The 16,500-nt window shown below is 41.9% G+C and overlaps 2 protein-coding genes across 2 annotated transcripts in view; one reads left to right on the top strand and one right to left on the bottom strand.

Moving 5' to 3' along the window:
* LOC108897989 (calpain-A) overlaps window positions 1-522 on the top strand; it is a 21,786-nt gene extending 21,264 nt beyond the window's left edge. The window contains exon 23 of the mRNA XM_051078078.1: window positions 379-522. Coding sequence (XP_050934035.1) covers window positions 379-445 — 67 coding nt within the window. The 3' untranslated portion in view covers window positions 446-522. The remainder of the gene's footprint in view (window positions 1-378) is intronic.
* The window catches only part of LOC108897954 (uncharacterized), a 17,237-nt gene extending 737 nt beyond the window's left edge, over window positions 1-16,500 (bottom strand). The window contains exons 1-20 of the mRNA XM_051078075.1: window positions 16,338-16,500; window positions 12,331-12,530; window positions 12,120-12,232; window positions 11,849-11,955; window positions 6,699-6,857; window positions 6,396-6,601; window positions 6,176-6,276; window positions 5,929-6,047; window positions 5,020-5,175; window positions 4,447-4,661; window positions 4,272-4,357; window positions 3,982-4,109; window positions 3,621-3,746; window positions 3,186-3,376; window positions 2,993-3,090; window positions 2,619-2,749; window positions 2,068-2,192; window positions 1,824-1,950; window positions 713-926; window positions 366-536 (exon numbers count right to left, since the gene is read on the bottom strand). Coding sequence (XP_050934032.1) covers window positions 469-536; window positions 713-926; window positions 1,824-1,950; window positions 2,068-2,192; window positions 2,619-2,749; window positions 2,993-3,090; window positions 3,186-3,376; window positions 3,621-3,746; window positions 3,982-4,109; window positions 4,272-4,357; window positions 4,447-4,661; window positions 5,020-5,175; window positions 5,929-6,047; window positions 6,176-6,276; window positions 6,396-6,601; window positions 6,699-6,857; window positions 11,849-11,955; window positions 12,120-12,232; window positions 12,331-12,494 — 2,634 coding nt within the window. The 5' untranslated portion in view covers window positions 12,495-12,530; window positions 16,338-16,500 and the 3' untranslated portion in view covers window positions 366-468. The remainder of the gene's footprint in view (window positions 1-365; window positions 537-712; window positions 927-1,823; window positions 1,951-2,067; window positions 2,193-2,618; window positions 2,750-2,992; window positions 3,091-3,185; window positions 3,377-3,620; window positions 3,747-3,981; window positions 4,110-4,271; window positions 4,358-4,446; window positions 4,662-5,019; window positions 5,176-5,928; window positions 6,048-6,175; window positions 6,277-6,395; window positions 6,602-6,698; window positions 6,858-11,848; window positions 11,956-12,119; window positions 12,233-12,330; window positions 12,531-16,337) is intronic.

The following is a 16,500-nucleotide window of genomic DNA, read 5'->3' as shown; positions in this document are numbered from 1 at the left end:
CATGTATAATGCTGCATATGCTACTGAAAAGCACAGTTAACATTGGTTCATTGATAGTAAAGACTTGAGATATCTTTATATATCTTGTGTATTTTTATTAGAATATACAAATAAAATATATTGAAATGTTTTTTAGAAACAATGCAGAAGTGGGCACAGTGAGCCCTGATCAGTGTCTGCAAGTCTTAAATAAGCAATGTCTCCCTCATGTCAAATGTTTGTGCTTTGATATTGTATTGTTTTTGCTCTGATTTCCCTCAAAAGGATGTTTTTAAATAACACCCTAAGCTGTGCCAAAGCTGAGCTGTCAACTTATAACTGGACTGTATTGTATGTTGTGGTCGAATCAGAAGCTGACTTTGTACCTTCTTGACGAAGGTCTGTTGGACAACTGTTGGGGCTGACAGCATGCTGGAAACAAAGGCAGTGCTCTGGGAGATGGTGACTAGCTGAGAAGCTGGAATTTTTTCAATTGACTTTGAAGGAACTCCAGCAACAAGTGTGCCAAGGGATGCCAGGGAGGATCCAGTGTTGATCTGTTTCAATACATTTGCAGTTGTCAAAACCATGAAAAAAAGAGGCATTTGAAATTACTTCAGTGTCATTGCATATTAAATAAAACCATACTCAGTCAAATAAAAAAAAATAATAGGCACATGCTTAATAGGCACATATGATTATCAACTGTGTTAAGTGGACAGTAGGCCTTTACCTGGAAACCTGATGCAAGTCATGATTTGGATGATGGTGGTGGCTTGCTCTTGGTTCCAGGTGCTAATTGTGCTCAGGGTGGATAAAGAGGATATCAGCACTGACCCGGAAACTGAAGTGATCTGGCTGCTGGTCAGGCCTCCGCTGGCACTGCCAAGAGTCTTGAATGTCTCTGCTGTGATGGTCTTGATGTTGGATGCCAGAGCAGCAGACACCTGTGGAAAAAAATACATCAGTTACCAAAAAATCTAATGGATCAAATGAAGACATTGAACTGTTTTAGAGTTTTAATATGCCAGGAAAGAATGTGAGGAGAATCATACACAGTATTTTAAAGGATTATAAGAAAGGTATAGAGCAAGAATAAAATTCAACAAACATGTTTAAAGGGTGAGAGAGGTTACAGAGGAAAACTTGCATATATTTAGACTCATTAAAGACAATTTCCTGCATTTCATTACTTTTCACATCTAAGATATTGTGTAAATTCTTATTCACAAGCAGCTTCTACAACAGTCAAGCATCTTGAAACCAATAAGATCTCCCCACTGTCATGTTCTTAAGAAATTAAGTTTTCAATCATTTAATTAAGTTTGATAAAATAAAATGCATTCATGAAGGCCTAAATGACCTAGCCTCTGAGAGATGGTGGTACCTTCCAGGGTTTCTGGCTCAGTAGCATGGTAATGATAAAGCTGTGTTGTTGGTGAACTCTAAGATGCTTTTCTGTAAAGGCTCCCATGCACAGACCTTTTTATCTGTCCCTTTCGGGATCATGACAGGCTAAGATTCTACAGTACACTGGATGAAAGATTCCCATCCAAAGTTATCACACACATCTCATTATTACTTACCTTAGCATTCCTTATAGTCTACAAAAATGAATATAGACACTGTAAACCTCACTCAGAGGACTAAAATAATAACAAACTGAACACTTCATAAAGCTGTACAGATGTGCAATTATTAGATGTGGAATAAAATGGTGCTCTTAACAACAATATTTAAAACTGAATATGTCAGTGGTAAGTGTATTTTTTGTTTACTCCTGGTTGTATGTATAAAAAGTTAAACTCAAACTCTGTCTCTCTGTCATCATTACGAGCTGGTACCTCAGGGTCCACTGTTCCATTGCAGAATTTATTCAGTTCATTCAAGAGGAGTATGGTATCATTCTCATTCACAGAAGAATATGCTGCAATTGGAACCTCAGAGGAGCACAAGAAAAAGCCTGGGAGCCTAGAAGGAAAGAGACGTTATCTTTAAACCTTATGTCAATATCCACATAAAGCATTTTGATATACAGAAAGGTGAACGTATGATTTGGTGTATATTGTTAAATTAGCGTATACTCACTTCACAGGGCTGAACGCTGGGTTGAATGCAAACAGCTGTGAGATGTAATAGTTGGTCACGTTTTCTGAGATGGCTGTGTTGCTAAAGAGCTGCAGGTTGGCTGGGTCCTCCAAGAACACTTTAGTCTTAAATAATATAAAAACAAATAAGTCAATAAATTGTTTTTAAAAAACGTTTTCTCAGTTTAAACTAAAACAATTTCATTAAAAAAAGAAAATAGATTTAAACAAAATGAGATCACGATTGAAGTTTGGGCTAGTCTAACTAAATTAACAACCATATTTTGTTGAAATATAAGCATGAACTTGAGGTGGTGTTAGGACATCATGCTGTGGGCATCAAAATACTACACACATAGGCAAAGCAAATATCAATGTCACTAAAACACCAGACTATCAAAGCACCTATAATCAATAACTTTTCAATGTGCCTCTCTGTCTTGTTCATCCTCTCTCTCACCAAAATAACCTGTGACAGCTTGCACATACAAATATCAATCAATTTTTTGGGCAAGATTAGCCTCTCAATAGTGCCACCCATGCTTCACATACTTGACTGGTGGACACGAAGGTGGTAAGATCATCCAGAGTGATGAATGTCACAAAATTGCCGATGTAACTGACAAACCACGAGGTTGAGTTTAGTTCTGCATCACTGGTGTTGTAGCATCTGACACTGGAACCTATGAGAACAGGGAAAAAACAAACATTGCCATTGAATAAAACAACGTATTAACAGCAATTTAATGTTTTGTCTATGATGATTAGCAAAATAATAAAAGACCACTGGAGCTGAGACTAAAACTATATTGTTTTTTTCTTGATGATATGTCCTTTACAACATTTAAAGCTGCTCTAGGCAAGAATTTCACATAAAAATCCAGTCACGTGATTAAATGATTCTGCAGACTCGTTCACACACTCACTTTTACCAGTACTCAAGTAGGTCCTGATGGTGGTGTATACATCACCCCGTCCAAAGGCAGAGCTGTTGTATGTGAAGTTATTTCCCATTACAGAGACCCTAGTTAAATGGAAAACCACAGAAATGTTTGTATCATTTAATCTGCCTCTGTCCATTTGTCACTGAGCTCTCTGACACTGTGAAAAGAGGCTTACAGTTTCTGGAAGGCAAGACATGAGGCATTCTGCACTTCAGTGGAGCTGATGAGACTCTTGCTGAGGAATCTGAGATAGTTCTTCAACCGTAGGTCAAACCAGGATTTAACCTCTGATTTGCTGTTGCTGCTCAGGGCCAAAGGCCAGACACAGGGGAGGGTCACCATCTTCACATTGTCTGGAACATCCTCCTAATGGCATACACATGTATGTTTAATGAGAGGTGGTAATGTAAAACTACTCACTTTAGACTAGTGATAAAATGTACTATATGAAGCTTAATGTTAGTTCCAGCAGAGTACTGAGGTGGTACTTATATTAGCTAACATTTAGTCAAACCATGACAAGTTTCCAATGTGCTACTAATATAAACAAGTGCTACGTCTTGTCAGTAATAATGTGGGTTATATGGCAACATTCAGACAAGGGACATACAGTTTCTAGGAAGGTAGTAGTGTTGTTGTAGTTGTTGAAGATAACACAGATGTCAGAGCTCTTATCAACAACATTGGGTTCACTGAGGAACTGACGCAACTCTGAGGGGCTGATGGTACCGAGGAGCTGAGGAAGAGATAGGGGGAAAAAAGATTTGAAATTTCACAATATTTAGAAGAATATTATGATATTACTACAATATTACTACTGGGACAGCACTTCATCAATATTTATTTGGTGACAACTTTTATAAATTAAGTGATACTGTATTAATCCAACTCTTGAAAACAAGTGTATATTTTAACCTCTGCATCTGCATGAATTTTAGAAAAGGCTTTAAGTAAGAAGTTTTATGTATCACCTCTGATTTGCGCGTCTGTGGCAGGAGAGATGTGAATGTGGACAAATCTGGAAAGCCAAAGCTTAGGAAAGTGTTCCTCAGAAAGACGTAGAAGCTTCCACCATTGTAACACTTGAGTGGCGTAGGACCTGTTTTAAACACAAATGAAGTCATTGTGTACTTTGATACAGAATCTATTACTTTTGGGCACATATTCTCAGACAATAGATATGAAAAAAACATACAAAAAAAACAAAAAAAAAACAAAACAGCATCCTCATTAATTTTCATGGTAACTCTCTTATACAGACCTTGGAGGAAGAGCAGGGTACTTTTATAGATCTCCCTTTGGGTGTTGTTGCTGAGTGTTATGCGTAGTGTGTCCAGCAACGTGATCCTAGATTCAGATTCAGATTCAGATTCGAATAATGTAGTGATTCGAAAAATACATACAATGATAATGACCACCGCCACAAAAATACTTACATCTCTTGGCTGCTGTTACAACTCCTGCTCTTTGCGATGTCATATAAAGGTGTTACGAGGCCGGGAGAGAGGTTGACCAGGAGAGGGCTCAGTCGAACCTTGAGCCACAGCAGGAACTCTGTGTCACTGATGGCTGGAGAGGACAGATTCCCTCTGTCAAATACTGCCTGGAGGAAGGCAGATTTCACCTCCTCTGTGTAGTTGGCTGGGTGGGCCTAGGGGATTTTCATATAGTGTTAAAAATAGTTTGAACTCTGAAAGTAAATGATTTACATGAAAGTAATGTTACATTTGAGTTGTGTGTTAGTTGAGTGGGCTAACGTGGCTTACAACTCAAAGACAACATGGGTGTTTTGAAGAAACAATCTTCACCACGCACCTAAAATAAGCAACCTTGGCATTTCCAGTTAAGCTGTTTTAACTGCTACAGCAGCTACCTAGATACCTTAACTTATCCTGGACAATTAAGTTAGCAAGTACAGTTTTTTTATATTATAAATTACAGCTTATATAATCTGTGAGTGTGAGTATTACTGCCAAAAAGAGAGAAGTGACAGATTTGTAGAAGTTTACCTCAATGGCTGGTGAGACTATGTCAAAGAAAGCACCAAAGTCAACTGAGCTAGTGACTGCCATGATTTTTGTCACTTGTTGCATCGTCTTTAGCTGTGATGGAGTTGCTGCAAGCTCAGCCAGTTGACTGAGAGTGAGAAGATCTGCGACCTCCACCTAAAAGGAACAAGCAACAGTTCAGTAAGCAAACACCAACAGTGGAACTCTAACCTATTGTGGCATGCAGTTGTATGCTCCCCTTCCATGTCACAGAGAGAGAAAGGTATATAAGCATGGATTGCAGTAATTGTTGCAGTTACTATTATCATTATTATTTGGTAGTCTTTTATCATTATTTCATCCTTGTCTTGTCTTGTGCAGCAGAATTTCAGTCCATCCTTCTGATCAACACACACATGCTCTCACATGCTCATACACACGTGACTGAGATCTAATGCTCATTGCTCAATGCTCACTGCTCATCTAATGCTCATTCTAATGCTCATCTCACTGCCACCTTCAAACATTTGCACTCAACATTTTACACCTTAATTATGTATATTTATGCTCCTTGTGTATATATTTATGTTCCTTGTAAATATAGTTCTTGCTTTTCGCTCTTTTTCTTTTACTATAACTGTCCTTTAGCACCAATATACCAAGACGAATTCCTTGTATGTGCAAACTTACTTGGCAATAAAGTCTCATTCTGATTCTAATGGGTTGCAACAAGCTAATTGTAGTTATTCTTGGGAAATACCAGAAATGTAATATAATGAATATAATAATAAGTGGGTCCATGCTAGCACTTATGATAGAGGATGGCAGTCACAAAGAGTGTCCAATGAGTGAGATGAACAAGTTACTTGTCTGTCAAATTCATTGCCAGTGTGAAGATGCAACTGACAAGGACTAAAAGGAAATACTTACTCCATTGAAATTGTTCTTCAAGGTCACAAAATCATTGTAGGACGCATGCACACGGAACTGACCAAAGTTGTCTTCAAGCCAACGTCTGTCATCATTTAAAGATTCAACGCATGACAGACCTAGGGATCAAAATACAGAAATTTTAATTTGAACAACCATACCAAACATTGCAGTGAGAATGTATACACATGCACAGCACATATGTATTGGCAAATGCAATATTGCGCCATTATGCCATCCAAGTTACCTGAGCAGGAATGTCTCCTGAGATAGTCTATTGTGAATGTGAAAACTTGTTGTGTCTGCTTCACGGAGAGAAGAGTGAAAACATTGTCGCATCCCTTGACTCTGTGAAGACAATAAAAATGTTTTTATTCACTGCAATGTGAAAGACAACATTTCCATTCTCTACTCTCTTTTTAAATCCTCTGGCCAACATGACATGAATAAAAATAGTTTGAACTCACATCTCCTGATAGGAGCCGCAGCTGATGTTTCTTGGAATAATTTCAAATGTACTTGAGTCCATGCTTGGGAGGAACAGAGGCAGGTAAACCTGGAACCATAACTTGAATCCTTCAGCACCTAGCATAGACAGTTTTGGGCCAAGTGCCAATAGTGTCAGATTTAGGATGGTGTCACGCACTCTTGGCTCAATGGTTGTCAAATTTTGCTGGAAAAAAAAGGACATAAATTTGTCAGGAGATACTTTTCATCTTAATTAAAAAAAATGAAAAAATTGCAAGTTAGATTGTGATCAAGATATTCACCTCAGCAGCACCACTAACAAATTTATCAAAGAAAGAGCCAAGGTCTTCCACAGTAAGTTCTGTGAACACAAGTCTCACAAGGGTCTCATTTGACAAGCTGTTGGGTTCAAGAAGCAGTTCAGCTTTCTGTTTTGAAGAAAGAGAGTCTAGTACAGTCACCTAAAAGAGGGACATAAGACAAAAATCATATTTAACAAATGTTCAGTTTTAACAAAACATTTCACAAATATCTTTCATCTGGCTACAAGACCCAAGCAGAGCCCTCTTATTGACAATACAAATAATTGTTCATGTACATTCTGCAAATCAGGAATTAGCCCTTCTAAACAAAAATGTCAAACTATGGAACCAGAATAACAAAACTGAACACCTAAACTAAGAACGAAAAGTCCAAATTTTACATTTGTGTTTGAGTTTCTATGATATTTAAAGAACTGTAAGGATCAGGAAGATGAGACCCATAATGACCCATACAAGAGAAAAAAAATCATCCTGTCATTCTCCTGTCATTCACTGAGAAAAAAGTCATCCTGTCTTTCACTGAATTTCATTCTATGTAATGTTTTGTCACTGTTTGTTTGAGTTGGATGTAATTAATAAATAGAAAGGACACATGCGTAGGTGGAAAATGAGAAGAAAGGAAATTGTTTATTTATTTCTGCTTTAGAGTGTAACTTTCTCTTATCACCACTCCCTTTTTCCTGTTAATTTGCTTGGCTGTTTAACTGACTCTCCCTTGTGTCGTTAATTGTGCTCTCAGTTCTTTCCCATGCATTCTCTCTCTATTTGTCTTTCTTATCCCTTAAACTAATTAGGAAGGTGACAATAAAGCTTAAATGTTTGGCCAATGGCAATAAGCAACCTGAACATTCATTCAATTTGTGAGCACATCTGGGCATTTGAAGTGATGAAGTGACCGCCCTCATTAAGTTCATGATACACTTCACCCATCCGCTTTACCAATTGACCAGTAAATTATGCTAACCAATAAATATGGAAGAGAACACTTGTGAGGAGATCCATGCTAACTGGACAGTCATGACACTGAAGCATATGGCATTCAGAAAATATTTTAGGCTCTTGAAAAAAAATGGCAACAAACACAGGGAGATTTGAAGTCTTTGTAAAGGACAGTGCACCTGCCTCAACAACCAACATGAAGATTCACCCTTTACGTTGCTACAGAGGTGGGGAGATTGTAGTACACTATGCAGGTTGCAGTCAAATTAGTTTGTGCCAACTTTGCTTGACGGAAGTGAAAGCTTAAAACTGGCACAGAGAACTTCCAAGTTTATTAATTAAGCAAAAGACAAACTTAAGCATCTGATGTCTACTTGAGAGAAATCAAACCTCTGAAACTCGTGGAACACAAGTACATTGTACTGTTGATTTCAGCAGCACAATACATATAAGACAACTTCCACCTGATGCCACAAACCTCGAACAAATGACCTCTGTGTGAAGACTTTCCAGCTTCAGAGTATTGTGCTGCTCTTTTCGAGGAAGATTGGTAGTGAAATGTCTGACTTACCCCAGAGATGTTGAATACTTTGAGGTCAGAGTATTTAGCACGTGTGGAAAAATGGACGCCAAGTTTTTCTCAAGCACTGGGCATCACTCTGAATTCCCTGCCTGCAAACTAAGGGCCCGTAGATGGACGTTAGCAAACATACCATTTAGCGAGTCATTATTTAGAAATGAATACACATAAAATGAGACAAGCGCCAGTTTTTTCCTCTCAGTGCCATTTTAAGCAAATTCTCACACAAGCAACCGCATGGCGGAGTTTACTGCGTTGGCCCTTACCTGGCGTGTTGATGACACTGACAGATTTTTTTCAGGTAGCCCACCATTACATCTGTGATTTCTTCTTGTCCCTGCGAGGATATTGAAGGAAAGCTTTGGCCATCCCGCTCACACTGCAAAGGGCCAGAGAAAACATTTGTACGCAGTTCCTCATTAGTCATTTTGTACTTTGGTGCGATGCAATCCTGCTTGTTTGTAAAATGTTACTTACACAACATGGTAGTTTGTGCAGTTTATATCTGAGGTAGCATTCTTGAGCATCCACTGCGCTGAAACTTGGGAGCAGAGTAACCAGCTTCACGTGGAACCAAGCGAACCAGTCGTCTGTCTTGAACTTGGGGAAATGGGGAGCGATGATGCTGAAGGTCCTGTTCATTAGGTGATCTCTCACAGCAGGTTGGAATCAGGGTCCTGTCAAATGACAACACAGGAAGACTTAAACACCACACCAGTTTACATGCTGCAAGTACTCCTCACAGGAGACTAGATGGGATGTAAGTAAATGTTTGATGTGAAATGAGTCCCCAACAACTGCTGTAGAGGCGTTTGATCCATATCTAAAAGCCCAGGATTGTCCTTCTTGCCCAGTGTCAAATGTAGCCTACCTTTCCATTTGCTGTCAGCTCTTCCAGGAATTCATCCACATTTTCCAGAGCATTGCCCTCCTCAAGTCGCTCAAAACACGTGGTCGATTTGGTCTGTGTCATTCAAGGCCCCTGAGCTCAGTGTCAGCTGTGCCACCTGAGCAGGAGTGAGCACTGACAACGCTTCCGCCTGCCAAAGGAAATCAATATGAATCAAACAGCAGTGATTGCAAAACCATGGCTAAGAGGCTCCAGTTTGGGAGGGGAAGAATATTACAACTGCAGTTGCCACTCACACTTGAAAAGTTGGGATTGAGGGCTTGCAAATCAGCGGAGTGTTGCAAAACCAGAGTAGGCGCCAAAGTTTGCCTCCAGCCACTGTTTACTGCCTCTGACGGATGAGACACAGCCAGGATCTGCAAAGACGATAGAAACAAAGGCGTTGGCAAGGTACTACCACTACATACCACCGAGACTTTACCAAATTGAGCTTGAGCTCCTGCCTTTACCTGATGAGTCATTTCTTGAGAGGAATGGTTTGATGAAATAAGTCAAGACTGTTTGTTGTCTTTCTCTGTCCATGAATGGCGCCTGGCTGCTGAAGGCCTTGATGCTGAAATTTGAGAGGTGTGCTTTTAACATCTCAGCAAGTAGAGAACTGCAGGTGCCCTGCAGTCTGGTTCACAGTGGAGCAATATATCACACATTTGCTTACACAGTGCGGTAGGTATCGCAGCTGAAGTTCTTGGAGCTCAGGCAGAATAGGAAGTTGGGCGACGAAGAGGCCAAAAACGGACGGATGTTTGTCATGAACCAGCTGCTGACAAAGCTAACGCTCTGCAGCTGTGCTGGCTGAAGCTGGCAATTCTCACCTGTCCAAGAGCCTCGAGAGCATGCGACAGGGACGGGTTGCTGTTGTTGGGGCCTAGGATTGGAAAAGTCATTTTGGTTTTTACACAGAATCCACACAGGGAAACACAGTTTTGGTGAAATTGTGGATTGGATTTACCATGGTGGCAAATGACTCCAGAGCCTGGTCTAGTGCAGACGAAGCTTTTTGGAAAGAGAAGCGTCCACACCTCTACCGGGTATGTCGTCTGGCTCTCCAGTGAGCATTTCATCAGTGTTGCCAAGTTGTCAGCTGTGAGATGTGTGGCCTTAGAAAAAAGCAGACAGGAAATTAAGCAGAGGCTCTCAGAGTTTACAGAGATTTGTCTCAGGATGGCAATGTAGCAAAAGCCAAATCTTCTTTCTCTGGGATTCACAGCTATTCAAAAACAGTCCTACCGAGGAACAGGCGTGCGCAGTGATGGTAAAATTGCACAGGGCTTCAGAGGAAATGCCCATAGACACAGTTTGTTGGAGTTGTGATCTGAGGAAAAAGGAAAAAGAAAATCATTCTCAACTTGGGTAGTCCTTAGGTAACTTTACCTAGGCAAACTCTGCACTGGACAAGACTGGAATTCACCTACCGTCGACCGCAGCACAGACGAGGTCCTCTGTGAAAAGACAATATTCCAATATCAGACATTGAACCTTCACAATGCGATTTTGTCATCACACTTGAAACGTCTGCTACTTTACAAACTTACCATCGACCAGGGTCTCCTTGCACTGCAGACAAGCAAAGCGTAAGTGTTAGTCTCGTGACAAAAGCCTCTTAGAGTATTTTTGACGTGGCCTTCTTAACAAAATCAATGTGCCAAACTTGTGCCTAGTAAATTTCCATCAAATGTTGTTTTTTAATCTACGTAATACTCCCAAGGAAATGAACTCACCTTGAAGGAATCTCTAAACGAGCAATCTGTTTGAGAGAAAAATGAAATGAAGGCATGGCATCAATACAGCTATCATCATAGCAGTGGTAATTGGCTTATCTGAAAAATGATGTCAACGTACGTGCGAATGTCTCCTTGAGTGACTCTCTGCTTGATCTCACACCCCGTGAAAGCAGCAGTGGCAGGATTTTCAAACTTTGCTCGAGGCCAGTGAGTCTGAGGGAAGAAAACACACATTTTTGTGACTTGTCTGAAGCCACACTTTGACATCGTGCAAAATCCAAAGTGTCTGACTTTGGACTTGAGAAATATGATTTCGTACATGGCTGCGTAGGATGCACAACTGATGTTACTGGGGATCACCGCCAAGCTGCCAGGATGGAGGCTGGCCATCACAGTGACCAAATAGACCTGGAACCACAGCTTATAGTCTTCAGGCCCAAAGTCTTCAAATTCAGGAGCAAGGGCTGTCAAGGTCAGGTTCAAGATGATGTCTCGTACAGCTGGATTTTCCACGATGGTGATGTTTCTCTGGAGATGAAAGGATTCACGTTTCAGCTGAAGAGGACTTTTTGCCTTTCTTAACCCAGGACAAGTTTTACATGACCTGCTTGTCAAGCAACTTTGTGGGAAAATATGGCAATCTTAAGGTCAAGCATTCACCTGCTTGTTGATGTCACTGTAAGCCTGGAAAAACTGACTGAGCTGCTCAGTATCAGGGGACTCTGTCAAGCTTGTGAACACCTCTCTTACGATGTTCTCATTCTCCAAAGCGTTACTGTCTGGATCCAGGATCAGCTCAGCTTTCTGCTTTGGTGAGAGGTTTTCCACAACTGCCACCTGATGAAACCAACAGAGGATATACGCACTGCATTTCTCTTTGACATACATGGAAAAGCCACCTCTGTGTGAAGACTTTCCAGCTTTCAGAGTATTGTGCTGCTCTTTTCGAGGAAGATTGGTAGTGAAATGTCTGACTTACCCCAGAGATGTTGAATACTTTGAGGTCAGAGTATTTAGCACGTGTGGAAAATGGACCCAAGTTTTTCTCAAGCCACTGGGCATCACTCTGAATTCCCTGCCTGCAAACTAAGGGCCCGTAGATGGACGTTAGCAAACATACCATTTAGCGAGAATCATTATTTTAAATGAATACACATAAAATGAGACAAGCGCCAGTTTTCCTCTCAGTGCCATTTTAGCAAATTCTCACACAAGCAACCGCATGGCGGAGTTTACTGCGTTGGCCTTACCTGGCGTGTTGATGACACTGACAGATTTTTCCAGGTAGCCCACCATTACATCTGTGATTTCTTCTTGTCCCTGCGAGGATATTGAAGGGAAAGCTTTGGCCATCCCGCTCACACTGCAAAGGGCCAGAGAAAACATTTGTACGCAGTTCCTCATTAGTCATTTTGTACTTTGGTGCGATGCAATCCTGCTTGTTTGTAAAATGTTACTTACACAACATGGTAGTTTGTGCAGTTTATATCTGAGGTAGCATTCTTGAGCATCACTGCGCTGAAACTTGGGAGCAGAGTAACCAGCTTCACGTGGAACCAAGCGAACCAGTCGTCTGTCTTGAACTTGGGGAAATGGGGAGCGATGATGCTGAAGGTCCTGTTCATTAGGTGATCTCTCACAGCAGGTTGGAAATCAGGGTCCTGTCAAATGACAACACAGGAAGACTTAAACACCACACAGTTTACATGCTGCAAGTACTCCTCACAGGAGACTAGATGGGATGTAAGTAAATGTTTGATGTCGAATGAGTCCCCAACAACTGCTGTAGAGGCGTTGATCCATATCTAAAAGCCCAGGATTGTCCTTCTTGCCCCAGTGTCAAATGTAGCCTACCTTTCCATTTGCTGTCAGCTCTTCCAGGAATTCATCCACATTTTCCAGAGCATTGCCCTCCTCAAGTCGCTCAAACACGTGGTCGATTTGGTCTGTGTCATTCAAGGCCCCTGAGCTCAGTGTCAGCTGTGCCACCTGAGCAGGAGTGAGCACTGACAACGCTTCCGCCTGCCAAAGGAAATCAATATGAAATCAAACAGCAGTGATTGCAAAACCATGGCTAAGAGGCTCCAGTTTGGGAGGGGAAGAATATTACAACTGCAGTTGCCACTCACACTTGAAAAGTTGGGATTGAGGGCTTGCAAATCGCGGAGTGTTGCAAAACCAGAGTAGGCGCCAAAGTTTGCCTCCAGCCACTGTTTACTGCCTCTGACGGATGAGACACAGCCAGGATCTGCAAAGACGATAGAAACAAAGGCGTTGGCAAGGTACTACCACTACATACCACCGAGACTTTACCAAATTGAGCTTGAGCTCCTGCCTTTACCTGATGAGTCATTTCTTGAGAGGAATGGTTTGATGAAATAAGTCAAGACTGTTTGTTGTCTTTCTCTGTCCATGAATGGCGCCTGGCTGCTGAAGGCCTTGATGCTGAAATTTGAGAGTGTGCTTTTAACATCTCAGCAAGTAGAGAACTGCAGGTGCCCCTGCAGTCTGGTTCACAGTGGAGCAATATATCACACATTTGCTTACACAGTGCGGTAGGTATCGCAGCTGAAGTTCTTGGAGCTCAGGCAGAATAGGAAGTTGGGCGACGAAGAGGCCAAAAACGGACGGATGTTTGTCATGAACCAGCTGCTGACAAAGCTAACGCTCTGCAGCTGTGCCTGGCTGAAGCTGGCAATTCTCACCTGTCCAAGAGCCTCGAGAGCATGCGACAGGGACGGGTTGCTGTTGTTGGGGCCTAGGATTGGAAAAGTCATTTTGGTTTTTACACAGAATCCACACAGGGAAACACAGTTTTGGTGAAATTGTGGGATTGGATTTACCATGGTGGCAAATGACTCCAGAGCCTGGTCTAGTGCAGACGAAGCTTTTTGGAAGAGAAGCGTCCACACCTCTACCGGGTATGTCGTCTGGCTCTCCAGTGAGCATTTCATCAGTGTTGCCAAGTTGTCAGCTGTGAGATGTGTGGCCTTAGAAAAAAAGCAGACAGGAAATTAAGCAGAGGCTCTCAGAGTTTACAGAGATTTGTCTCAGGATGGCAATGTAGCAAAAGCCAAATCTTCTTTCTCTGGGATTCACAGCTATTCAAAAAACAGTCCTACCGAGGAACAGGCGTGCGCAGTGATGGTAAAATTGCACAGGGCTTCAGAGGAAATGCCCATAGACACAGTTTGTTGGAGTTGTGATCTGAGGAAAAAGGAAAAAGAAAATCATTCTCAACTTGGGTAGTCCTTAGGTAACTTTACCTAGGCAAACTCTGCACTGGACAAGACTGGAATTCACCTACCCGTCGACCGCAGCACAGACGAGGTCCTCTGTGAAAAGACAATATTCCAATATCAGACATTGAACCTTCACAATGCGATTTTGTCATCACACTTGAAACGTCTGCTACTTTACAAACTTACCATCGACCAGGGTCTCCTTGCACTGCAGACAAGCAAAGCGTAAGTGTTAGTCTCGTGACAAAAGCCTCTTAGAGTATTTTGACGTGGCCTTCTTAACAAAATCAATGTGCCAAACTTGTGCCTAGTAAATTTCCATCAAATGTTGTTTTTTTAATCTACGTAATACTCCCAAGGAAATGAACTCACCTTGAAGGAATCTCTAAACGAGCAATCTGTTTGAGAGAAAAATGAAATGAAGGCATGGCATCAATACAGCTATCATCATAGCAGTGGTAATTGGCTTATCTGAAAAATGATGTCAACGTACGTGCGAATGTCTCCTTGAGTGACTCTCTGCTTGATCTCACACCCCGTGAAAGCAGCAGTGGCAGGATTTTCAAACTTTGCTCGAGGCCAGTGAGTCTGAGGGAAGAAAACACACATTTTTGTGACTTGTCTGAAGCCACACTTTGACATCGTGCAAAATCCAAAGTGTCTGACTTTGGACTTGAGAAATATGATTTCGTACATGGCTGCGTAGGATGCACAACTGATGTTACTGGGGATCACCGCCAAGCTGCCAGGATGGAGGCTGGCCATCACAGTGACCAAATAGACCTGGAACCACAGCTTATAGTCTTCAGGCCCAAAGTCTTCAAATTCAGGAGCAAGGGCTGTCAAGGTCAGGTTCAAGATGATGTCTCGTACAGCTGGATTTTCCACGATGGTGATGTTTCTCTGGAGATGAAAGGATTCACGTTTCAGCTGAAGAGGACTTTTTGCCTTTCTTAACCCAGGACAAGTTTTACATGACCTGCTTGTCAAGCAACTTTGTGGGAAAATATGGCAATCTTAAGGTCAAGCATTCACCTGCTTGTTGATGTCACTGTAAGCCTGGAAAAACTGACTGAGCTGCTCAGTATCAGGGGACTCTGTCAAGCTTGTGAACACCTCTCTTACGATGGTCTCATTCTCCAAAGCGTTACTGTCTGGATCCAGGATCAGCTCAGCTTTCTGCTTTGGTGAGAGGTTTTCCACAACTGCCACCTGATGAAACCAACAGAGGATATACGCACTGCATTTCTCTTTGACATACATGGAAAAGCCACCTCTGTGTGAAGACTTTCCAGCTTCAGAGTATTGTGCTGCTCTTTTCGAGGAAGATTGGTAGTGAAATGTCTGACTTACCCCAGAGATGTTGAATACTTTGAGGTCAGAGTATTTAGCACGTGTGGAAAATGGACCCAAGTTTTTCTCAAGCCACTGGGCATCACTCTGAATTCCCTGCCTGCAAACTAAGGGCCCGTAGATGGACGTTAGCAAACATACCATTTAGCGAGCATTATTTTAGAAATGAATACACATAAAATGAGACAAGCGCCAGTTTTCCTCTCAGTGCCATTTTAGCAAATTCTCACACAAGCAACCGCATGGCGGAGTTTACTGCGTTGGCCTTACCTGGCGTGTTGATGACACTGACAGATTTTTTCAGGTAGCCCACCATTACATCTGTGATTTCTTCTTGTCCCTGCGAGGATATTGAAGGGAAAGCTTTGGCCATCCCGCTCACACTGCAAAGGGCCAGAGAAAACATTTGTACGCAGTTCCTCATTAGTCATTTTGTACTTTGGTGCGATGCAATCCTGCTTGTTTGTAAAATGTTACTTACACAACATGGTAGTTTGTGCAGTTTATATCTGAGGTAGCATTCTTGAGCATCACTGCGCTGAAACTTGGGAGCAGAGTAACCAGCTTCACGTGGAACCAAGCGAACCAGTCGTCTGTCTTGAACTTGGGGAAATGGGGAGCGATGATGCTGAAGGTCCTGTTCATTAGGTGATCTCTCACAGCAGGTTGGAAATCAGGGTCCTGTCAAATGACAACACAGGAAGACTTAAACACCACACAGTTTACATGCTGCAAGTACTCCTCACAGGAGACTAGATGGGATGTAAGTAAATGTTTGATGTGAATGAGTCCCCAACAACTGCTGTAGAGGCGTTGATCCATATCTAAAAGCCCAGGATTGTCCTTCTTGCCCCAGTGTCAAATGTAGCCTACCTTTCCATTTGCTGTCAGCTCTTCCAGGAATTCATCCACATTTTCCAGAGCATTGCCCTCCTCAAGTCGCTCAAACACGTGGTCGATTTGGTCTGTGTCATTCAAGGCCCCTGAGCTCAGTGTCAGCTGTGCCACCTGAGCAGGAGTGAGCACTGACAACGCT

This window comes from Lates calcarifer, linkage group LG19 (genome assembly GCF_001640805.2).
Source record: "Lates calcarifer isolate ASB-BC8 linkage group LG19, TLL_Latcal_v3, whole genome shotgun sequence".
NCBI classification, from domain to species: Eukaryota; Metazoa; Chordata; class Actinopteri; family Centropomidae; genus Lates; species Lates calcarifer.
Note: the sequence above shows the minus strand (reverse complement) of the source record. Positions and strands in the feature narration are given on the sequence as shown.